The sequence below is a fragment of the Cucumis melo genome, chromosome 9 (genome assembly GCF_025177605.1).
Source record: "Cucumis melo cultivar AY chromosome 9, USDA_Cmelo_AY_1.0, whole genome shotgun sequence".
NCBI lineage: Eukaryota > Viridiplantae > Streptophyta > Magnoliopsida > Cucurbitales > Cucurbitaceae > Cucumis > Cucumis melo.
In genome coordinates this window covers 1998105-2023414 of record NC_066865.1, presented here as the reverse complement: position 1 = coordinate 2023414, position 25310 = coordinate 1998105, and the positions used below count along the sequence as shown (strand labels likewise).

General features: G+C 29.6%; 3 protein-coding genes across 7 annotated transcripts; 2 read left to right on the top strand and 1 right to left on the bottom strand.

Moving 5' to 3' along the window:
* The first annotated feature begins 952 nt into the window (after positions 1-952).
* On the top strand, positions 953-2217 carry LOC103498507 (ethylene-responsive transcription factor ERN1-like). Its single transcript, XM_008461126.3, has one exon. It carries the CDS (start codon positions 985-987, stop codon positions 2176-2178), a length of 1194 nt encoding a protein of 397 aa, XP_008459348.1. The 5' UTR covers positions 953-984; the 3' UTR covers positions 2179-2217.
* A 1784-nt stretch (positions 2218-4001) lies between these two features.
* On the bottom strand, positions 4002-6324 carry LOC103498508 (uncharacterized). The gene is made up of 3 exons (XM_008461127.3): positions 6146-6324; positions 5313-5636; positions 4002-4353 (listed from the first exon to the last, which is right to left on the bottom strand). Exons 2-3 carry the CDS (start codon positions 5581-5583, stop codon positions 4274-4276), a joined length of 351 nt encoding a protein of 116 aa, XP_008459349.1. The 5' UTR covers positions 5584-5636; positions 6146-6324; the 3' UTR covers positions 4002-4273.
* An 11554-nt stretch (positions 6325-17878) lies between these two features.
* LOC103498509 (uncharacterized) lies at positions 17879-24189 on the top strand. 5 transcript variants are annotated; one of them, XM_008461128.3, is made up of 10 exons: positions 17879-18367; positions 19418-19781; positions 20372-20455; positions 20656-21117; positions 21485-21617; positions 21724-21886; positions 21999-22127; positions 22407-22601; positions 23069-23191; positions 23602-24189. In XM_008461128.3, the coding sequence occupies exons 2-10, from the start codon at positions 19499-19501 to the stop codon at positions 23713-23715; spliced, it is 1686 nt and encodes a 561-aa protein (XP_008459350.2). In that variant the 5' UTR covers positions 17879-18367; positions 19418-19498; the 3' UTR covers positions 23716-24189. The 5 variants fall into 5 exon arrangements, with proteins under 5 accessions (XP_008459350.2, XP_050946164.1, XP_050946162.1 ...); XM_051090207.1 differs by lacking the exon at positions 17879-18367 and adding an exon at positions 18742-18850; XM_051090205.1 differs by lacking the exon at positions 17879-18367 and adding an exon at positions 18773-18894.
* Positions 24190-25310: the final 1121 nt, after the last annotated feature.

Sequence of the window (25310 nt, the reverse complement as noted above, 5' to 3'; positions counted from 1 at the left end):
TTCTCAACTTACAATTTAAACATTATGAACTTGTAGGCTTTTCTTGTAGTATAAGAAACAAAGTATATACCAATTATTGTTTAGTCATGTTAAATAGTAGCATCAACTTGTGGGTTAAATATGAAGTTTTACTCCTGAAATGTGTTTTACCACTTATGTTGGTTGCTATGCATGTCTTTACAAGTTAAATTTGTTTTGCCTAATTTCTATAGCATAATTTAAATTTAACTTACTTATATATTTATCAATGACACTCACTATTGATATTATTTAATCAAGTACAAATATTTAGTGAAACGAATTTAATATTATATCGATAACATTGGTATGAACGAAGAAAAAAAAAAGAGTATAATTTAATCTCATCTACATCTTTTTTAACTATAAGTAAGCCAATGCAAGTTAGTAAAAGTTGATAGAATCTCCAAGTCTATCGAGACAAAATTATAACAAAGTATATTATTTGTTCATCGTTACATAGGTTACCCTACTAATTTAGATCATAAAAATAATAACACAAAGAATAGAGTAACCAATTGATCTAATCTCTTTCTTGAAGTGATAACTTCAAAGTTATGCCAATCTAGATGCTAAAAAGATCTTTCTTCTCTCCAAGTACAAATAAAGAAATAGTACTTGAGATGAATGATTAAAAGTGTTTAATTTGGAGTGAGATTAAGAAATTAATGGAAACAATCCTGTGTTTTGAATTAGTCATAAACTTGATAACTTGGTCTGAACTTCAATTTTGCACTTTGGATTCCACTGCCATGTGTCTTTTTATAAGATGAAGCCAATTTTAAAAACAACAAAAAAGTAAGACCAAAAGTTGAATGAAAGACCATTTCAAATTCCCCATTTAAACCATAAAACTTCTTGCTCTTCTTTTTTCCTCCCCTTTATAAATATACACATAAACCAACTCAAGCTTAAGTCAAGCAAATACAAACTTTTTGAAGTGACCAACACAAAAATCAAACCAAAATGGCAAGAAAGAGAAAGGCTGTTGAAGGAGTGGAAGCAGACAAGAGCTCAAGTGAAGGAGGAGCTTTGGGTTGGGATGAGATGGTGAAGGAGGCAACCGCCACGGCAGCAGCGCTAAGTGGAGGCGCTCGAAGGGCCCGAAAGCGATTCGTCGGCGTTCGTCAACGACCGTCAGGACGATGGGTGGCGGAGATCAAAGACACTATACAGAAGATTAGAGTATGGTTAGGAACATTCGACACAGCAGAGGAAGCAGCTAGAGCGTACGATGAGGCAGCTTGTTTACTTCGTGGCTCGAACACGAGAACAAACTTCTGGCCTTGCTCCCCTTTATCATCTTCATCACCTGCCCTTCCTTCAAAGATCACTAATCTACTAATCCAAAGGCTTAATGCAAGAAACAACAACTCCTCTATACATAATCTTCCAATCAATCAGCAAGAACAAAAACATCAGCCAGTTCAAGAAAGGATGTTAAACTCAATTGATCATCAAAGCAGAGAAGAATTAACGACAACATGTTTCACTGACAGAGTTCTAAATGATTTACTCAATGATCAAGAAGTGTTCACCACAAATCCCAATATTGAGGAAATCAGTAGAAGTTTCGAGTCATGTTTGACAGAGAAAGATGAATCTGACAGTGGAGAAATGGAGAGTAGCAACTGGGTGGGAATGACCCAAATGAATAACTCAAATGGAGGAGATGAGAAAAATGAACTTGTTCAAGAAGAAGAAGAAGAAGATCAAGAAGAAGGATCAAATGTTTTGGATTTTCATTTCCTTGATGACATTGGACCACCATGTTACTACTCGCCATTTGAGATAGCAGAGGAAATTGGTGAGCCAATGGAGGGAGGAGAAGGAAATGAAGATGAACCATCTTCAATGTTGAGAGAAGCTATGAAAAGGATGAAATATGAGAGGAAAATTTCAGCTTCTTTGTATGCCTTTAATGGAATACCAGAGTGTTTAAAATTGAAGCTTGGGGAAGGAAGTGGAGTAAGATCTAATTCTGAACTGATAACAAGCTTGAGAAAAGCTTGTGACAGAAGAAGATCAAATGAGGAGAAGGTTGAGGAAGAAGAAGAAGATGAAGAAGATAAAGAAGAAATGAAGTCTTTTTCAAGCAATGAAGTTGATTTGTCCATTTGGAGTTCATTAGATCTTCCACCTATTTGCTTTGTTAACTGAGTTCTAGCCATTATCAAAGAAAAAATTGCTTTTTTTTTTTTTTTTGTTCCTGATATAAAAAGCGGAGGTCTAAAATATATATTTATAAGTTTGACAATTAACCATATAGATCTACAGATTGAAAGAGAAGAACAATTGGGATGTATTGTTAAGTTCATATATTATCCAGCAGAAAGTTATTTTCATTTTGATTTTCAGTCTAGTTTTTGTGTCTGACAAAGAAAATGCTCACACTCATCATTCTCAAAACTTGAGTGGTTGAAGAGGAGGGGTGATATTAATAGGTTGGAAAACGAGGTCATCTTAGAGGGTTCGAAAGCGACCAACCAAGAATGAAAAGAGTTCATTTATGCGTTAGAAGTTGTGTCTGATTCATCGAAGATCATCAATCTCATTAACGAGGTGAACACCTCGTTGTCTGAATTTCAGGTTTGTGTTAAGAACATTATTTTTGTTCTTCCAGAGAAGAAAAGGTATCCATGCTTTTGTGGCTCATAATCTTTTTTTGACTTGAAGAAAGCTTTTTCAATCTCAATCATTTTATTTTGTTGTCATTGTTAACCAGAAATTCTTAAGTAAACAAACCTAAAAAACATACCTGACGAGTTTTTTTTTTTTTTTTTTGTCAATGTTTATATCCTTTACACCATTTGATAAAATAAAACAAGAAATAGATTTAATAAAACACAAGAAAGCAACTTGAATGCTATGTTCACACACTTGTATTCAAATATTAAATTAACATCCCTTTCTTGTGTAACCAAAGCACGTTCACATAACAAACTTAGCCTATATTCTCTTGTAACATGAAGTTCATTATCGAATCTAATTGGTACAAAAAGATGTTAAATTGAAGAAAATAATTCAAAAATGAACCATTGTGTAATCAAAGAATTATTGTTCTTTGCTTTGGCCTTGCCCTCCAACTTTAATACGAAGAGTGAGATTGTAGAGATCCTCCTTCAAGCCATTTGAAGACAAAGGTGAACAAATCTTTTACTTTGTCCACTGCTAAAACAAGAATATGCTATCCAACAATTCTTCAACCTACAAATGGCTTTTGCTTGTGCTCAAATGGAAACACAATAACATGAGTAATAGCACAGTTAGAAAACTGAAAATAGAGACCACATTTATCGATCCATAATGAAAATTGACCGATTGTTTTTTTAATAGCATTTACTTAAAATTATAAAACTATCACATTTCTTGCCACGTTTGAGCCTGACGATAACATAATAATAATGGTAAAAATCACAGTAAATATGACATATTCATAATTTTCATATTGTTACGGTAATAATATCCAACTTAATTTTCTAATGCAATTAGACTTAGTATCCTTAGTTCCTTAATCAGATTGCACGTTTTGATTTTAAATTTGGAGTCAGACCCACAGATTATTACAATTATGAAACATGTAAACAACAACAAATGTAATCGCTTTTTATATCACCGATGATTTATTATTGTAGCCTGAACTCAAACTTTAGGAGTTAATATTGAGTTTAAAAATTCAAAAACTCTTCATGAATAAAAATGAAATTTTGTAAAAGAAAAAAAAAATCACACTCAAGAAAAAGGCTAAAAGCCCCAAAAGTTGCAACGAAAGTTTATCTAATCTCCTGTTATGGAGCCAATGTTGTCTTCTACATAATGTATCCAAACTCCAAATTCGTACCCAAGCTTTTTTTTGTTAGTACAACAATTGTGAGGATGGAGATTAAACCTCTTGTCTCTAAAATGAAAGATCACGTTGATTATTGTTGACCTAAGCTCATTTTGACAATTTTATGAAAGATCACGTTGATCACTCCATGCCGTTTGTTGTATAGAATAATCTCACTAGCAAGTATTCTCATAGGCATAAAGATTTTGAGTTTAACTACAAGACTTGTCAAGCTAAAGAATTAAAGCTAAACCATTTATCATTTTCCTGACCCTACACAACCTATGAGAATGAGAAGAAACAAAGGACAAATACGTTACAAACTCGAGAGACGTGATTCTGTACAAACCATTTTCTGACTTTTATACGATAGTTTGACATTGAAAGAGAGATGGGACAAGCATACACCATTGAGATAGGAACGCTTTAGTAATCGGGAATGGATGCAAAGCGATATCCATTGGCCCCTCTCCATGCATAATATGCAATTCTAGTCTCATAAAAGCCTGCATCAACAAAGCAAAAGTTTTTCAAATTATCAAACATCTTGAACAGGATGAATCAACGGCACTTCTACTGATGTCATATTGAACGATAACAAAACTTTGCAGGTTTTTTGTGGTTTGGTTTTAACAGTCACATGATTTGGTTTTGATTCCAGTGGCTTTATGGTCAAGTATAATAAATATAATGATAGAATATAGAAAGAGCCGGCCAAAGAATTGAAGACACTCCCATTGCCAAAGTCGATGGTGTGACAAGATTTTACTAAAATTGTAATTATTCCTTTAGTAGGAAGTGTGATAGTTGAAAGTGTATTATTGTTCCACAATGAAAGTTAGTAACGATATTCAAGAAATTTCTAACCTATGGACCACTTTTCACTTAGAGAACTTGTTAATAGTTTTGTGCTTTACCAAACTTGAGTCACTGTTAATTTAGTTTTGGTTTGTGCATCTCATGCAACTGTGGTACGTGCTTGCTTCTGGCTGGAATATACCATCGAGGTAAACTCGAATGGCTCGTAACATGACCACATATAACAAGTTCTTGTGGTGTCAAACTAAAAACTAAACTCTTCGTTATTGAATATGTAAAATATCCTATTTGCCCCACCATCCAGATTGATTACCAATCCAAAGCACTCCTCAACATTCTCCTCTTGATATTGTTTAAGCTCTTCCCCGAATAGGGAAAGATACCTAAAATTGACATCGATGGTCTTTTTAATCTATGTATGAATTAGATTAGTACAATCCAGGTGGCAGCTTCGCTGTTGTGACTAACAATGATACCATTCGACCAAAACTAAGAAGATTCTGCTCGCACCAAGTCTTATATGAGTTCTTGAATGCTGAGTTAAGCTCAACAAACAAATGCCAAACGACTACACTTTGCATACCATGAAAATAAATGATAAATAACAGCACTCAAAAAATTATGAAACAGAAAATTTCATCAATACCTGGGAGGAAGGTAAGAAACCCCAATGCTAAAAGACCATAAGCTTGTGATTTCTCTCCTGCCATGTGACCGGTTAATACAAAGTACGAAAGAAAGAGAAGCAATGATCCAAGAAGTAACAGGAAGATAGCAAGAGCAATGGATTTCCACGGGATCTTGTCAAAAGCTTTTGGTGTATAGTAAAAGCGAGGATCAAATCGACTTCCCTCTGAATCAACATCGTTATCATCAGAGGCAAGGGAGCTATAACGAATATTCCGTCTAGATGCCATGACAGTGAATATCAACAAGAATGCAGTCTTCAAATGTCAAGTAAATCAGCCACCTTGGAAATCAAGAATCAAATACAGTAAAAAAAATCATCAAAAAGAGGATGAAAATTACAACTTTCAAATGATTTTCAATGTAAAGACCCCAAATTTCAGGCTAAATTAGGAAGTAATACTTCATACTTAACTGAACTAATGTATTAAAACCAACTAAGCTTCTACTATTTACTCAACTCGTAGAGAACCATGTGCGTGGGTAACAGATCTGTTCGTGGGTGTTCGAAAGGGACCGCCGTTCACTCATGAGAGAGGAAGAGAGAAGAGATTGAAGGAGAGACATGGGAAGGGATTTCCTTCTTCATTTCGGTTAAAACCTAAGAACTTCAATCCTAAATAATTCATTTTAATCCAATGGAAAACGAATTCTTCTTTTATCCAATCAAATTTAGAATGAAAACACATAAAAATCTAACGAACTCCCATATAATCAGCAACTGAAGCCATTAAAAGTATCGATTGAATTGAATCCCCACAATCCAGAGCAATATTAGAAGAATGTGTGTACCTGGAATAGAAAATGAGAAAAAAAAATGCAGAAATAACAGCGGTGGAAAGAGGCGATGAAGAACCAACGGTGAAATCTCAGAATTCGGGTCAAGTTGAAGAGTCTTGAAATCTCTCACCGGAGCTTGGAGGTCGGGAAAAAAGTCGTCGTTTCGTTCAGAAGAGAAAACAAAGAAGATGCTAAAAAGTATAAAAATAAAAAATAAAAAAGTTCGACTGGGCTCATCACATTGGGCTTCGAGTTGGGCCCACACCTTTATAAAATTATTGGGCCGATCCGGCTACCTATTTTTCCTTCTTTTTCTTTCTTTTTCAAATTATAAGGAATCTAAGGATTAAGTTTGGTATTGATAGTTTATCATTGAAAGTCAAATTTTAGTCTAAATTTAAAATTCAACTTTTATGATTTGGTTATGGTAAAACCCTAACCTCTTTTTATCTTATTAAGGTCACAATCGACCTAGATTTCGTTTCAATAATATCCACGTTTTAAAGGATGATAGGTCTCAATGGAACTATGAAAATTATTGACAATGAATTCTGATTAAGTTTGACTTTTGAATTTTGATAAAGTTGTCATGGTAAAAATATTTCGTTACAATGCTTTAGTTAAACTTTATCTCCTTAAGATAGCTCAACTAATTTTATTTTTTTTATAGAAAGAATTAATCTTTGTTTTTGGTGCATTTTGTAATTTGTATTTTTTTCAAGGGGACAAACTAAGCATTATTGTATAATTTTTAATTGAATAAAAAATAAAATAAAATAAATGGACAATCCACACTTAGCTTTTCCTTCCCAAAGATGATATTAAATTAATGAAGCCATGAATGCAATTGGAGAAAGCCTTCTTTATTGCTTCCATATCTTCATTAATTTCATTTGTTTAAAATATTAATTTTAGTGCACCAATGAATAAAATAATGACAATATAAAAATAATTAAATAAAATTCTCCAAACCCTAGAAATTGAATAATTGAAAAAGACTTAATTGGTTTGGAAATTGTTTCAATTTCCTAGAAAGTTTCATTGCATATGCTAACCCTCTTTAATTATTTTAATTAATATTTGGTGAAGAATCTTTTATTTATTTATTTATTTATTTATTTACATTGTCTCTTTCTTTTATACATTTTTCCTTTTATATATACATATATATAATGCATCTTTATCAATTAGGCCAAAATCCAAATTCCTTAATTGTAATTAAAATGGTTGTGCTTCCAACTACTTACAAATGGTTGATATATGATCACTAAAAGAGTTGAGAAAATTTTAGTGCATTGTATTATTTGCAAATACAACCCTAGAAGTACTTATATATATATATATATATATATATATATATAAATAAAAAATCAATATATTTTTGTTTCTTTGCTTTAATTATATTCTTGATTTTATTTTTTAAGAAAACTATTCTTAGGGTTGCTTTCCAATTTGATTTCTTAAATCAAATTGAGGTGGGGGTGTATTTAAAAAAAAAATTATTTCGATATTTTTAAATAATTAAATAATTTTATTTTCTTATTATAATTAAATTAGAAAATTGTCAATTTTTGATAAAATATTTGTCGAGAAAAATCAAGTGTAATGATTTTTTCTTTTGGTGGTTTAATTTTTTTTTCTATAGAGTGTGTAAATAGTTTGAATTTTTTCTAGACTCAAGAAAATTCCATTAAATTATTTGAATTGAAAATTTGTAAGAGTTAAATGACGAACATAATTTTTGCTTAATCATGTGATAATCAAATAACAATAATTTTTTTTAGAGGAAATTGTCAAAAACAGAAAAATGACAAAATATTTATACTTCATAAAAAATCAAATGTAATAAATTTTTGTCGTTTTTTTTTTTCTTCTATAGAGTGTAAATAGTTTCTTATTCTTATTATTATTTTGAAAAAATCCCTTATTAATTTAGACCCAATCTTAAGTGGGATCGTAATAAAAAAAAAATCTTAGGTAATATAATTTTTGAAAATGAGTTTATGAAATAAGTAGGTAATTTGAGAGAAATATTAGCTAAATATAACTCTTAGAAAAATGATATGTTTTTAAGTGTTTATTGGTTAATCATTCCCTTAATTTGTACATTTCACAAAATTATCAAAGTATTCTCACTATTCCTCAACATCACTTATGCGTGTTGTTGTCGCTTAATTTACCACCAGCCGATCGGCAACTTCCTTCTATGACCATTGCGGACAGCCTACTTACTCCAACGAAAACATTATTCAACAACCATCTTCAACGACCATCATTTCCAACTTCAACATCAACTACCGATCATTTTAAATTACAATTAGGTCATGGTGTGTTTTGTAGTAATTTGAGATTAATAGATATACTTTTATCAAATAATAATTAAACTAAAGAAACTTAGACATAAAAACAAATATCATTAACATATGGGTGTTTTTATTTTAAGCAATTATGTTTTTCTATAAACATTTGGAAAAGAAAATTTAATCGACTCTTAATGAGTATTGAAAATATAGATTACTTTAACTCAGCAAATCATATCTTATATTTTTAGAATGTGTTAGCTAGTCTTACTACGATCGTTTGCACAATATGCAAACCTTACACTACTATCAAATGATGCCTTATGTTGCCTTTATATTTACTAGATAATTAGTATAAGTTAGATACAAAATAAGCATTGTACACCAATTATATAGACTACAAAAAAGCAGTATACAATTAAATAGAAATATATGGTCTTGCAAAGTTTCTAATAATATCAAAATGCATAAGATCATATCGCTTTTTCGATATTATATAAACTTCAAACAAGAGTATATGTATGTTTTTGTTCAATAATAACATCAACAATTAGAGACATGACAAATCGAAAAATGAAGTAAATCGACTAAACTAAAGTTGGTCAATCGACGTCAGTTTGAGAAAATCTCAAATTGAAAATTTTCATAAAATATATATTTCAAAGAAATTAAACCAAACAACCAACCGAGTTTTATTCTTCAACTGTCAAGGTAGGTTCGAACGTTTATCAAACAAATTATTGGCGATTTGATCGAAAAATTGAATCCGACCAACCGATGTGTCACCCCTACCAATGATGTACCTATATATATTTTTTTATATTTCAATAATATGATTAGGTATTTGAATCTCAAAGTTGAGAATATGTTTATAAAGGAATTGAAGTATATATATATATGTTTCGGTTAACACACAAAAGATATCTTAAAATAACAAAAGTATGTGATTATTGTTAAATCAAATTAAAAAAACACCAAATATAATCCACATGTTATGTTCTTTTTCTATGGACCAAAAATATGGTTTTTCTTTGAATTATAACATAAGGACAATGATTTTTCATAGGGAAACAATTCAAAGATATTTCAATTTAATAATTAGTTTAAGAAATATTAAAATTTATTTGAGATTGGGGTGTGGAAGGGAAAATTCTCATTCAAAACGGGTAATTCTTAAACCCTATATTTCGAAAGTTTAGATGTAAAGCGATCGGAATAAAATCAAAATATTTATAAAATATAGCAAAATTTTATATTTTATTATTAATAAATTTTTATCGGCATTTGTTAATGACATTGGTAGAAGTTCAGGATCAATTTCTATTCGAAATAGTTTTATCATTTACAAAGAGAGTATGATTCTTAACTTTTTCTTTTAACTTTTGTAACCTTAATTCCTAATTAAATAGGAAAGTCACCCTAAAAAAATAAAACTTTATTTTAAAAAATTGACCCAAAATGTTTATGTTCAATCTTTGATTAAATGTGTGTTGTAATTAATTATTAAAATAAATAAAATGTTTAATATTTAATACGTATTGTTGTTTTTTTCATTAATTGGAAAAATTAGATGTGATTAGTTATTATAATTTATGCAAATACAAACAAGTTTATTTATTCTCAAATCAAAACTAAAAAACATTATAAGTTGAAGATAGCTTTTTCTATAATTTTAAGAACATAAAAAGTGGACTATAATGTACACTTTTTAAGCCTTAGAACTAAAATGGTTGAATTTAAACTAATATACAAACTAAGTTAATCAAAACTTTGGTTATAATAATATAAATATATATAATCACCGAAAAAACATAGAAAAATAAAAATAGAATTTTTGTTTAATGTACACTTTTAATTATATATATAAAAGACAACTCTTTTGAATCGATCGTGAAATCAATGTCTAATTTTATTTTTTCTAGACTAAGTATGACTTTATTCTTAGGAAACAAATCTACTATGAAAATGATTTTTAAAATTTGATCGGTACTATATTAGAAAAGCATCGATAAAGTTTTATTCTTAGAGTTTTTTGAACATTTTAAGAGATCCTAAGACGATCATACATATATTCATGAATGATAAATGGAGAGTGAAAAGCCACCATGTCCCAATCCCGACCCGTGACGTCTCTACACCTATGTGTGAAGTGATGATGGGTAGGGACTTTTTTTTTTTATCTCTTTTTTATCTTTTTTTTTTCTTCTTGATTTTGTTTTGTTCTATTCTCTTCATTTCTTAAAAATAATAATAATAATAATAACAATAGAACCAAGATAGGACACAATCACACAACAAAGATAAGAAACACAAAACATGAAGCATTATCTTTTTAAAAAACAAAAAGAAAAAAACAAAAAATTATAGATAGTTGAATTAATAGCCTCAATAATCAATTGGATCTGACCAAATTCTCATTACTTTTTGTTCATCTTTAGGCAGAATAAAGCTACACATTTCAAATCATACCAATTCTAAAATTTAACAAAAGGTTGTGACTTGTGGGGTTAAGAGAAAATTTGGTGTATATATATTTATATGTTTTAGATATATTTATAACATAATTATATATATATAAAAATGAAGAAGAGGCATACAGCTATATTTAAGTTGGAACTTTGGCTTATTTTGAAAATGAAGCATTGTCATATATTATATATTCATATATATATATAAATTTTTCTTTGGTTGGGCCATCCCACATATATATGTATGTATATGATATGTTATTAATATATATATATATATATATATATATATATATATATAATGTGTTACATGTGTTGCCACCATATGGTATGTCTTTTTATTATGATGAATTCGATATATAGTTTGTAATTTGCCTTTCCCATTATTCCATTTCTATATACCTTTTATTTCAACTTTACAAATGTAATTAATTTAACTTATATATTTTGCAAAGTTCATTTGATAATACATCAATCAATCATATTATATCTTTTTGTGTGACATCTTATATGTGTTATTATATATATATATGATTTTGTTTTACAATGTTCACATGTGTTTCATGTAATTGAATTTAATTGCAGTGCTTTTTTAAAGATTGGTTTTTTTTTTTTTTTAATGATTGTGCTTGAATTAAAGTATCTTTTTAATTCTCTGTTTAACCAATTTTTAAATTTTTAAAAAACAACTTTTTGCAAAGTTATATTAAAATCTACTTTTTAAAGGCTATGGTTAATTATTCACATTTTATTTTGGGGAAGAGATGAGTTAATAATAATTGCGTCGTTCTCTAAAAAATAATTGTAAGTCTTTTAGGTCAACCTCTTCGATCTACCAAGACTAATATTAGAGGTGGCTAACTCTACATATAAAAAAAAAACTCATAATATATTACTAAGTAGGTGGCTATATCGATTGAACCCATGATCTCTTGGTTTTTTTTTTATCATCGAGTCAAGTACTCATGATGATTATAATTTTATTAATTTAAATCATGAACTTTCTTGAGCATATCAAGTTCCCCATCTTCCGGATTTTGTTGAACCAATTTCTTGTGAAACTTAAATTTTGAGTCAATCAAATTTCAAAATGTTGTCAAACAGATGTAGACTACTTCAAATATTGGATTTGCAAAAACAATGTGATTAGAGTAAATGTACGATGGTTTTTAAAGGAATTCTGATTAAGAGTCTCATTCTTCAAAGACTTATTTGATATATTATAAATTTCACACTAAGTTTTCCAAAAACAAAATGTAATAGCGAGTAGTGTAAATCAATCAATCCACTTACAAAAGTTAAGAAAATGATATAATCATCCATTCATGTTTTAAATGGATAAAACCCCTAAAGTTTAGGGTTGTAAATTAATATTTTCTTTTTTATTTAGGTTTAAAGTGCTACTTTGGTCCATGTATTTTTCAACTTTAGTTCATTTTGATTCATATGTACAATTAATAAATGTTTATTTTGATTATTCTACTTTAAAATAGTGATCATCTTTATCCTTTGATTTTCATTTTCAAGGGATCGATCAAATTAAATGAATTATAGTTGAAAGTATGGAGATCAAAATGAATATTTTGATAGAATAGTGATCTAAATCAAACTAAAATTATAAGTATAAGAAACCAAACAAACCAAACCGAAAAAATATACACGAACCAAAGTATTATATTTAAACTTTTTACTTGTTCATATAATGTACTAATAATTCATAATTCAATTATATGTTGTTTCAAACATTTAATTATGATAAGAAAATTGGAGGTGAGAAAGAAAAAAGAAAACAATATAACAATATAATCATAATCTTATTTACTTATATTTGTGAAATATCAAAAAGTACTATTGGATCTCTTTTTCCACTCAAACTCAAAACTTTAAATATTTTATTGATGGTGTAGAACAATGACTAAGAGGAAGACTTATTTGATTTTTCATTAAATCACTCAATAGTGGGGAAATTATTGTAATTTTCTAGACAAAATCATTGCCTTTCTTGTCTAATTTCTTTGTTCTAACAAAAAAAAAAAAAATCATCCTATAATTTGACCACAATGACCCCAATGATTTTAAGAGGAGAAAATTTAAAAATGTTATATTTTTATTTTAAACATTAGAATTTTGTTTCAATTTCGACCCTACGATTTTAATACTTATATTTTTAACCTCAAATTTTAACTCTATACCTTGAATGTTTACGTAGGTTAATAAATTTAAATTAATTAAATAAATTATAATTTTAATTAAATTTTACTATTTTTTTTATCTTTTTTTAAAAATAAATTTAAAAGTTTACTTCATAATTTATTTAAATTAATTAATATTAGAAAACAAATCGTAATAAAACTCAAAATCTTAAACATAAATTTTGTAACATTTTGATAATTAAAGGACTATAATTAAAACAAAATCAAAACTTACGAACTAATTATGGGTAATATTTGAAACATAAGGACTAGAAACTAAACTCAAAGCTAGAGACTAAAAATGTATCTTTTCTCGAAAAGATTTTTAAAAAGTAAACTAAAATTTTTAAAACGTGAGAAATAATAATTAAACAATTTAATGAAATGTACGAAAATATATCGATACAACTTGAAGATCCGCGTTTTTCTTTTCATTCGACTTTGGAAAACTTATATATCAAACTTTAAAAAAGGTGTTCGATGCAAATGATATCTTAGAATTAAAAAGTTGTCGTAGATTTTGTTTGTTTGCTATTTTTTTTTTCTTTGAGTGGTAAATGCCAACTTTAGAGAGTTAAGTGTTTTAACTAATTTAGGTTATATTAATGCCAACTATATATTTTGTATGACTTTACACATTTTGAGTTCCTAAGTTTTGATGAATATATGTTTTTGGTTCTTGAATTTTAAAAAATAGACATTTTTAGTACTGAGATTTATAACAATAGACTCATTTGATCCTCAGTCGTAGCTTTTTAGTCTATGAGTTTTACAAAACAGGTTTATAAGATTCTAAAAGTATTTTATGTTTGATTTTTTAAAATAGTTATATGATAATTATAAAACGGACTAAAAATGTACTTTTAAAAAACTCAGAAAACAAAGGAGTGTATTCTTATAAACTTAGAGACTAAAAATGTTTATTTTTAAAATTCTGGGACCAAACGCACATATTCATCAAAACATATGGACTAAAAAGGTAATTTTTCCTTAATTTTATGTTTTAAATATACAGTATCAATTACATTTTGTAAATTTGTTTAAATTTTAATTTAATTTATGAACTAGTTACCAAACATATATTTAAAATACAATTTTAGGCCACGTTTACTCCCGTCCAATGGTAATTTACATTTAATGTTGTTTAGTACTTGTGTTCTACATATCTGTAGTGACACGTTGAGTCCATGTCCAAATTTGTAAAAGGAAACCACAAATCGATTGACATGCAGAGGGTGAATAATCATACAATTACCATTATTGTTACTAACTTACTATTTATAGGAAAAACAACTACGAATCTTGTAGTATTTACTATTTTAGTTATCGTTATGGTTTATAGCTCAATTCTTAGAGGTAAATGAAGCGAAAAGAATAAATTTGATCGTAATCCGTTATGACTATGAGTCTAACAATAAAATTTGAATATGATCAGATCAATTCTTGTAAACCAACCCTATTTTAAAATTGCCCATACAAAAAAGTCCTAAAAGAGTTTGAATGAATAACCGATGTGAAAGCAATTACATTTGAAAAAGAGAGAGAGAGAAAAATGGATATGGAAAAAGATGGGATTTGGTGAGCAAATCTCAATACAACTGTTGACTTTATTAAGTCAATGGTCATTATTATGATCAATTAATCACTTCAAGACATTAAAATGATCCTCATTAATTGGCCCACAGTAAAACTTTTTTATTATTTTTATAAACTTTTAAATATTAAGAAAAACAAAATTAAGATTATCTTTATATAGATTTAAATACTAATTAACCTACCTTCTATCTTTTAGTTAAAGGACATAAAATTTATCTATAATTGCACTTTATTATAATAAAGCACTACAAAATATCTATTCACAACGAATCTAGAATTTGGTTGATAGAGTTTTATATTCAGTAAAAATGATTTGAAAAAACGTAAGAACTAAAACTTAAACCTATATCTAAAAGACAAAGAGAAATAAGACGACCTATGACAAAGTTATAATATGAATAGTCAAGAAGTCTTGTAGTTAGGAGTCGGAAGCAAGGTTCAAAGAATTGGAATTTTTTCTAGCTTCCTCTTATGCAACGATCTAATTTTATTAAAGAACAAGAGAAAAGGAGGGATCCAGTGGGAACTTCCCCATTATCACATCACGAACAAGAAAGCCTAGGGTGAAAGATCCTTCTCGCTCTATGGGCCACCTCGTGGGATGCTTTCGATGCATCCTATTCTCATGAAGCTACGAGACCAGGTTGTATGACGGTTTTACCATTGCGCTCTACCTCTTGGTATTGATATTATTTCAGTTATATATATGAAGGGGGCTCAAGCCTCTTGGACCCATACCAAATACGGGTATTCATAATAGGAGCCCTAACTCTTTTTTTCTTCTTTATTTCCTTTTTTTTTCTTTTTCTCTTTCGGTTATCATTTTTTAAGAAATAAATATTGATCTTTTCGTTCGATCAAAGTTATACTGAAAAAAAAAAAGAGAGAGTATATAGCTATCCTTAAAAATAAACTATAATATTATGTATCTTCTAGTATTTTGATTATAATTATTATTATGCATGTTTAATTTGTTAAAAAAGAAAAATTAATATGATGGATATATATTAGTCATTTAGATAAGATTATTATGAAGCATGAAAGTGAAAAAAAAAAAAAAAAACTCAATTCTAATTTAAAAATAGTAAAAACAACAAAGCCAAAACAAAAATAGAAAAAAAAACATTTTAAAATTTTGAAAAAAAAAAGCAAATAATAATTGGAATCAAATAAAAATAAATCTACTTATTTATAATTAATTAGATATCATCTAAACTCCTTCCCTATAATATGGTTTGGTTTGGTTTTAATTCATAGTTTGGGCAAAAATGAAACCACCTAATTATAATTAATACTCTAGATTATCATATTAATGGTTGAATGACAGAACTAGAAAAAAAATTATGATTTGCATTAATAATTATTTATTATTATCTTAATTAATCAATATTTGGGTATATTTTATTGGTATATATATATATACTTAATTAAGAATTCAATTTAAAAAGAGAAAACACCAAAGTTCGTTGGTAGCAACCTTACTTTTATGATGTTGGTGGGAGAATTATTTAATGGGATAATTATAGATATCATCAACACCTAATCAACTAGATTAATTCAAAATTAAAATTTAAAACCAAAACATTATAATTAATTTCATACAGTATGGACAAAAGTAGATATTGTTATTATTAATGGATATGCCCTAATTCCTAACTCAAAATGACAATCAACTACTTGCTTCCTTCTATCTTTTAAACTAATTTTCAAGTGTCTTCAACTTAATTGTGTCCTGATGCTCATAATCTTTTAATATACATATATATATATACGATTATACGTATAAGAATTTGACATCTTTGATTGGTTCCCAAATGTTCCCTATGTAATTTAGACAACGAGAAGTTGTTTTCTACATATTTAACAAATTTGTTGTTGGATTATTATAATTTTTACGCGGAAATAAAAGATAACAATTCATGACTATTTAGATAAGTTTTGTTTTTTAATTCATTCTACATCTTTTATCTATTTCAAACTTGAATAGTTTTCATCAACATCCAACCATACGTTCAAATCCATTTGCTAATTAAAACGTGTCTCCAATCTTATATTGGTTTTAAAAATTCTAACGACCAACTAATATTTTCAAGGGATTAAATTAGATAATTAAATGATTGAGAATTCAACCTTTCAATGTAATAGAAAATAATATTAATGTCTCAATCGTTAAAATATATTATTGTAATCGATCGATGTTATGAAATATCTTCTAAAATTGTCATTGACATGACCCCATACCCTAATTAGAAAAATTCTATCTTTGTACAAATGTACATAGAAATATATATATATAACTTTCATATGCATTATTATATTATCATACAAATCTTCCCTACCCCTAAATTCTTCATTAAGCTTATCATTAACATTATTTTAAACTTTTATATCATTATCAACAACATTATTTCAAGTTAAACATTTTACAAAAAAAAAAAAAAAAAATAGAAAAGAGAAAAGAAAAAAATAAAACGCGGTGAAGTTTATTTTTGGATTTGTGTATTTAAGATTAAAATACCGTTTTGATTCTCATACTTTTAAATTTGTTTAATTTTAGTTCATGCATTTCTATTTTTAGATAGGTATCTTTAATAAATCTTAAATTTAGTTTTAAATTAATTTTGATGAAAATTAATTTGAAGGATTAAATTTAAAATTTATTGAAATTACAAAATTAACATTGAAAATTGAAAGTAGACTAAAATGGAATAACCTATGATGTACGAAGAATAAATGAAAATTTTAACGTTTATTATATTTATGATAAAATATCACTGTAATCTTTATATTTATTTAATTTTAGTTTCTATATTTTCATTTATTTAATTTTGATATCTCTATTTTAAATAAATTTTAAATTTAGTTTATCGACACAATTTTTACCTAAAATGATTGGATAAGACAATAACTTTAATTTTATTAATTTAAGAAGATATAATAAAAATGAAATGGATAAAAAGGTTGAACAAATAAAACTAATTCTAACACTAAATTTGAAATGTATTGAAATTAGATAAAGTGAAAATCAGATAATTGAAAATTGGAAGACTAAATTCAAAAAAAGTATTTTGGATTTTTATTTATTAATGGTTTAATTTGAAAATATAAATAGAAAAAAAGTTGAAAAGAGATAGATGGAGGCAAGGACTGAAAATTGTGGTTTACGGAAATCTATGGAAGACAACTCCTGAAGGTGGAAGAAGACTACAAAAATAAAACCCTTCTTTTCCCCATTTCTCTGTTTCTGTGCCAACGAATTCAGAGACAAAAAACAAACCTAAATTGAAGGAGAAAAAAAATGGGAAGAAGATAGTAAAAACACCAACAAATAGAACCTTCTCAATCTCCTTATTATTCTGCTTCTCACGTTCCCTTTTCTTTTAACATTTCTCATTTTGCTTCTTGTTTCTTTAATCCCTTCTCTTCCATTGTATTTAACCCCCATTTCTCACCATTTCTTCGTTTTTTTGACTTGGGTCATTCTGTTTTATCATTTCGAGGAAGAATCGCCATCTGGGTATTTTATTGTACCTCGATCCGATTTCTTTTTGGACCTACCCACCAACGCTTTTCACGATTCCACACTCTCCCTCTCTCTGTGTCTTTCTTTTTGTTTCTGGGTCGCAGAGAAAGGGAGCTAACTTCAACGAGAGATCTGTAACTCCTTTATCTGTTCTGGTTTGTTCCTACATTTTCTTTATGAAGTTTTGATTCTTTTCTTCTGTTTGGTTAAGTATGCTGAATCACGAGATTTTTTTTTTCTTTGTTTTGTGGGTTTTGTTATCATTGTGATACTTATTATTGTTGTTGTTGTTAATCGCTATCATCATCTTCAGGAGCAGTAAAACGCAATTGGGTTTTGTTTTGTTCTGTGAAATGGCTCTGTTTTTCTGAATCACTGTTTTTTTCTTCTATCTTTTTTATTTTACATTAACGTCAACGTTGTTTTCATCCTTTTGTTCTTTTCTGGAGTTCTTACTCATGAAACATAATGACCTCCAATTCTTTTTATGTGGACCCTCTGACTTTCTCTATTAAACTTCCTTTTTCTATTTATTTGTTCTTTTGTATTTGGGTTTTCTGTTTCGAGAAAGCATAGACAAGAAAAGAGGAGTCTTCTTTCTCTCTTTCTCTATCTTCCAATTTATCCCCAGAAGCAAGGTTGAAACTTCAAACTTCTCTGATTTTTCAACTTTTTAGTTTTGGTATTCTGACTCCTTTTCTTTTCCTCTTTCTTTTTATATAAGTTAACTAGAATTTGCGTTGTGCGTTTTTTTCTTTTTCATGTACATGTTCACTCGGGAAATTCTTCTTCTCAACCAGATTATGCACATTTAATGATTTTGATGTGTGTTGCTTCCTCTTGTTTTTCTTTAGGAGAAGTAATTTGTGAGCAACTATTCATGTATTCATATAGATTCCAGCATATTCAGTAAAATTATACAGCCACATGAGGTGTGTGTGTGTGTGCGCGCGAGTGTTTTGGTGGTCCTTTCGTAATGAACATTGCAGTCAGAGACTTGAGTCACTTGACTCATGGTCCTTCAGCATTCTTTTTACCAAAGTTTTGTTTTAATCTCTGTCTCTGTTTCGTATCCAAAAAATCTCTTTCTCTGCTTCTATAACGTGCTCGCACTTGGACACTTATAGCATTAGATATATGGTAGAGATGCACGTTATCAATATGTAATATGTAACCAAAATTGATCATTGGTATGCAATTTTCAGGTATTTTATGAGGTGAATTGAACGTGGAGATCCTTTTTCTTTTTTGGAACCATTGCTCCTTTCGCTTTTTTGAAGGCTATCATGGGAGGCTGTGTATCAACACCAGCAAAAAATATTAAAACTCGGAAGAAACTGCATCATCAGTTTGGAAAATATGGTAGAAAGATTTCCAGTTCGATCCCAAGAGCTATCATAAAAAGAAAGAGCAATGCAGGAAATAGGGTCACTGATTATGCTGTCAGTGAGTTTGTTCATATGGATTTGGAGAGCGGTGCAACCACTACTTGTAGAAGATCAGAAGTTTCTAATTCAACATTCCATCTCACTCAGTTGCAATGGCTACATAGTCAGTATGATGCAAACAGTATGTCCCCTCCAATTTAACCATTTTCTATTATCTGTTTGCCGTGTGACTTATGCTTCCCTCCTATCAGAATATGGTATTATTTCATTGAGTTCTCTGATAGATCTTTCAAAATGCATCTGGCAAACGATTTATATTTTGGTTTTATTGGTTGTTTTTCTTTTCCCCTTATTACACCATGCATAGAAGAGAGAACTACAACTATACATGATTTTTGTCTAGCCTTTCGAGTGTTAAAACTGAAATTAGGATTAAGGTTGTTGAGAGTGGTTTTTGAAAGCTCTTGTCATTGTTGAGAACATAAGCTTGGTAAAAACTTGTTTAAATGGTTCCTTTCCTTGTAAAAGTTGGTTGGTTCTGTTGCCCTTCCTTCACTTTTTTTTTTCCAGATGGTAGCCAAATCTTTTGAAAACCAAATGCACCATTATTTAACTATGGTTAGACAGCCAGCCATTATTGTTGAAGACATATGCCTGAGATACTATCTTATGAATATTATTTGATCTATATAGTTCCTTTTTAACTGTTGTTTGTTCTGGAAATAGAAGTTACAGACTCATTGAACTTTACTTTCAAATGTTGTGTTTCAGCAATTGGCCAAGATGAAGCTTGGTTTGACTCTGTCAGTGTTCTGGACTCCGATTCAGATGATGAATTCAGCAGTTTGCATGGAGGTAATATGAACGGTGGACTTTTCTTTTAAACATTCATACGAGTGTGTCAGAATCCTTTGGCTACTGAAAATATTTTACCACCACTCAAAAGTCTTGTGTTATAACTGGGCTGCTTGGAATTTCTTTCTCGATCTTTTTTCTTTGAAGCATTTTAATACTCATTTTTGAGTATTGATTGTTTGATCATCTGTTCTTTGCAGATGGTTTTCCATCCATGGGAAATACAACTGGGAACATCTCAAATGGCCAAGTGGTTCAGTATGAAAGATCGTCATGCTTTCTAGATAATAAGTGCAAATATGAAGAATACCATGAAAGCTATCTGAAAATAGATGGAGGAAAACCAGAAAGTATCATGAACAAGGATGAGTATGGTTTTGGTCTGATGGGCAGCCAAGGTAATGAAATTTCCAGCAAGAAGAGATCGATGTTAGATCATTCTTATGGCAGCTTCAAAGGTCTAAAAGAGGATTGGCGTAATTCTGTAGAGAAGAATCAAGAGACTATTATTAAGTCGGCCTTACCACGTATGGTTCCTTCTATAAGTTTCAATGAGAAGATTCTGAATCCTCAGATTCCTCAGGGACATAAAAAGCAGTCAGCAGTTTTCAGGCTTTCGTTTAAGAGACGGTCATGTGATGGAGAAGAAACCATAGAAAAATGTAAGTGGTCTAATTATTTAAACCTCATCAGCTGAAGAGGGAAGAATGAACCTTTTGACCTCAATACTTGTCTTTTTGGTTTCTGAAAGCCAAACATTTATCAGAAATAACTTGTTTCCGCATCCTTAGTCTTAAAGGCAGTTCAATTTAACTAAGATCTCATAGAACTAGAAAGAGCTTGCAGTGGTCAATTTAAGAAATTACATATCAAAAATTATTTGATCAGCTGGGAATTCTTGTTTTGAACTGGGGACCTGGATTCTGGGAAATATTACGAAACGTCCTTTCCTGGCCTTGTACTTTGTTCAGATGAGGTTTATGTTTGAAGAGAGCAATAATAGCCTATCTATTTTATGGTATGCAACAGGCCAATCAAAGAAGTACCTATTCCGTCCCAGAGCTGGACATATACCATGTTTTTCAGGAGAGAAAACACCCCCAGGAAGCTGGTCCGAGATTCCACCATCAACTTTCAAACTTCGTGGCGAAAGCTACTTCAAGTATGCAATTTTGTTTTACTCAATATCATCCTTGGCCGTGCCCTGATTTTTTCTTTTCTGTTATTTTGTGAAATTTTTTTAATTTTCTTCTGATCTTTACATGTAGAGATAAGAAGAAATATCCTGCTCCAAATACCAGTCCTTATGTTCCAATTGGCGTTGATTTATTTATGTGTCCCAAGAAAATCAATCACATTGCACAATACCTGGAGCTTCCTTCGGTAAAATCTGATTCAAAAGTGCCTCCACTACTCATTGTAAACATTCAGGTAAGTCAGTTCAGTTTAATACCTTCTACTTTTATGACTGAGATTCCATTTTTCTATAGTTTTCTTTAGATTAAAATGTTATTGCATTTAAAAGTCTTCTATTTTGATGCAGTTGCCTATTTATCCTGCTGCAATGTTCTTGGGTGATAGTGATGGGGAGGGAATGAGTCTTGTTTTATATTTCAAAGTATCTGAGAAGTTTGATAAGGACATCTCCCTTCATTATCAGGAAAGTATCAAGGTAAGCTCCTTTTCTTACTTTTTTTTCACCAAGTAAACCGGCATTCATCAAATTCAATTTAGTTTGCTGAGTTTGTTGGCGTTTAGTACACTTGCTTAAATCTTCATAATCACCTAAAGCAATGAGCTTTTCTATTCGATTAAACCTACGATTTTCTGCCCTCATTCTCACTTTATCCTTTTCTCGTCTTTTATGTTCTTAAGTTGATAAGTGGGTTCCTCATTCTACATGGGTTTTCAATATATCTTACAGCACGGATATTCTTTGCTTATTCTACAGAAATTGGTTGATGATGAGATGGAAAAAACCAAAGGATTTACAAAAGATTCTACTGTTCCATTCAGGGAAAGGCTAAAGATTATGGCAGGGGTGGTTAATCCAGAGGATCTTCATTTGAGCTCCACCGAAAGGAAGCTTGTTAGTGCTTATAATGAAAAACCTGTCCTCTCACGGCCTCAGCACAATTTTTACAAGGTATATAATTCTAGACATTACGACAATTTACCTTTGGATGTCCTGATTCCATTTTAGAATTAGAGAAACCTGAACTTTTCAATTTTTGATTGTTCCGTTGTGTGAAAAACCAAACTCTGCCTTACTTAAATTTGACCGACTATGTTTAACCTCTGAATTTTAATTCACTGGTTAACTGTTTTTGGCAACTTGGTGGATAAGCGTGGATGCAAGTGGTTGGCCAAACCGATAGGCTCTTCTTTGAACCTTCATGTCTTTTGCTTAAATATCAGACCAAAACCATATTTCATCCTTGTCCTTTTGCTAAATCCTTGATGTGCTTCTAAAGGGATTGGGTTTCCCTTAAATGTTGGATTGGGAGAAAGGGAAGGGAAGGGAAGGGAAGAATGTAACTTTCAACTGCCATATTTCTTATAGGGTATATAGAAGCATTTCTGACTTTCTCAACCACCCTTTAACAATTGCAGGGCCAAAATTACTTTGAGATTGATCTAGACATTCACCGTTTCAGTTACATATCAAGAAAGGGACTTGAATCGTTTCGAGAACGTTTAAAACATGGAATACTTGATCTGGGTCTAACCATCCAGGTAAGTAGTTGGTACCATTGCACTCTCTGTTCTTGTTATAGATGATATACATATTTTTCATGTCAATCAGAAGAAGGAAATAATCCAGTTTTTAACGTGAAATAACTTATCCTTGACCTAAAATATAAATTTGTCACCATGTCAAAACGAACACTGAGAAAAACATGACTACTTGGGCAAGTTTAGAAGCCTTGATTATTTCATTTGGTCGATCAAGGTGTTCAATGTGATCATCAAAATTTCATTTGAAAATTGACGAAACTTTTGTAGTTAAACACATGTTTCAAACCGAAAACGACATAAAACTAGCAGTAGCGAACATACTCATTGATAGAGGAGGGAAAAATAGAGTTGTTCAGCCAAATCAAGTCTCTTTTTCACATTCTTAATTGCTTCTCTTTTGTAAACAGGCACAAAAACCCGAAGAACTGCCAGAGCAAGTTCTCTGTTGTGTGAGGCTGAATAAAATTGATTTTATAGATCATGGACAGATACCTACATTAGTGACCCTCGATGAAGACTAATACTGGGTCGCTGACCATACGGTACATTCCTCAATTTGGTACAACATGTCACTCAAGCGGCTCAATGAAGGCGGGCAAATGACATCCATCCAACCTTTTGGTCCTACCATATAATCCAAAAGATCCTTCAGTTTTGTCCAATGAATCATTTTTTTCTCCTTTCTAGCCCATAGCTTCTACCAATAAAGAAGCAAGCCTTCACTGGCAATGCCTCAGATGTGCTGTCGCAAACTTACCACCATTCCTTTTCTCTCTGTATATGTTTATTTTGTCGTCGTAATATCGAGACCCTGAGAATTTGTATGCCATCCCGATCTGGGCATAGAGCTCAACCGGCCGAGTCGTAGCAACCTTTCTTGCTGATCATAAATTCAAATCCTCCGACCTATTGTTTGAATTGTTATGTGTAAAAAGAATGTATGCAATGACTTGTGTACAATTATTATGTGATCAATTAACTGAAATATTCTTCAAGATTCTTACAAATTTGTGCACCTTTTTTCTCTTCTCGTGGGCTTCAATAGAAAACTTAGAAGAGAAATAGTTGTTTAAAGTATAACGTTTATAAGCAATGAAGTATAAAGATTATAATGGAATAAATATATTAGTTTGGCCACCCAATTAATATTTAAAATATACAATTTTGAAAGTTTGATTGTATACAAACATCAAAATAAGTATTCAAATTTGTAATCCTAATAATAGGAATATCAGGTCGATGGCTGCTTTTATTCATTTGTGCTAATTTGCTATTAATTAATTTAAACAAAACTAAATTAATTTTGATTAAGGGTTCTTTCCATATATATCATAAAATGAAATTTTCATATTGTCATTTTTTTTATATTTAATTTTTTTTTTAATTATTTTTGTATTTAAAATAAATTTATTTCATTAGAGCTCTTATTATTTCATTAATTTTCATTAAAATTTATGAAAAACTCACATTATACTTATTCTATGGGTACTCTTCAAGTTAACTCCTTTGTTTTAGGGTTCATTCAATTTTGGTATGTGTATCTAAAACTTAACTTTCTGTCTTTGATATTTTTTTATTTTCTTTAATATATATGAATGTCTGGACCAGTTTAAACGAACCATGAATTCTTTCTAAGCTAGTTTATTATTGTTTTTTTAATATAAAATAAATTAACATCTTTTGCATAAAAATTATTATTCAAGAATTAATAAAAAATTTGAAAACTAAAATGAAATGGAAGTTAAAGTACACTAATCAAAATAATATTTTAAACTAATAATTAATTAAAGTCAAGACAGCCAAGGATAAAAGTATAAAATAAAAAAAGATTAAGAACCAAATGAAAACTAAAGGTATAAAATCTAAAAAATCTAAAGATTAAATAAAAATTAACCTTAAAAATTAAGAGTAAAAATGTAACCTTTCAAAACTTAAAACTAGATTAAAATTAGTAAAAATATTTTTTTAAAACATGAACTCATACAGAAAAAAAAAATCTCAAACCAAAACAATATTAAGGTTAAATTTATAATTAAAATTACCTTCACATCTACATCAAAGGGTGAAGTAGTAATGCTAATATTAGCATAAAGTATAATATTGATAAATTTGAAGG

Coding starts and splice junctions, on each gene's coding strand:
- LOC103498507 (XM_008461126.3), top strand. CDS start 985: ATGGCAAGAAAGAGAAAGGCTGTTGAAGGAGTGGAAGCAGACAAGAGC.
- LOC103498508 (XM_008461127.3), bottom strand. CDS start 5,583: ATGGCATCTAGACGGAATATTCGTTATAGCTCCCTTGCCTCTGATGAT. Junction 4,354..5,312: donor GTTTCTTACCTTCCTCCCAG/GTATTGATGAAA, acceptor TTGTTGATGCAG/GCTTTTATGAGACTAGAATT.
- LOC103498509 (XM_008461128.3), top strand. CDS start 19,499: ATGGGAGGCTGTGTATCAACACCAGCAAAAAATATTAAAACTCGGAAG. Junction 21,118..21,484: donor AGAAGAAACCATAGAAAAAT/GTAAGTGGTCTA, acceptor GGTATGCAACAG/GCCAATCAAAGAAGTACCTA. Junction 21,618..21,723: donor CGTGGCGAAAGCTACTTCAA/GTATGCAATTTT, acceptor CTTTACATGTAG/AGATAAGAAGAAATATCCTG.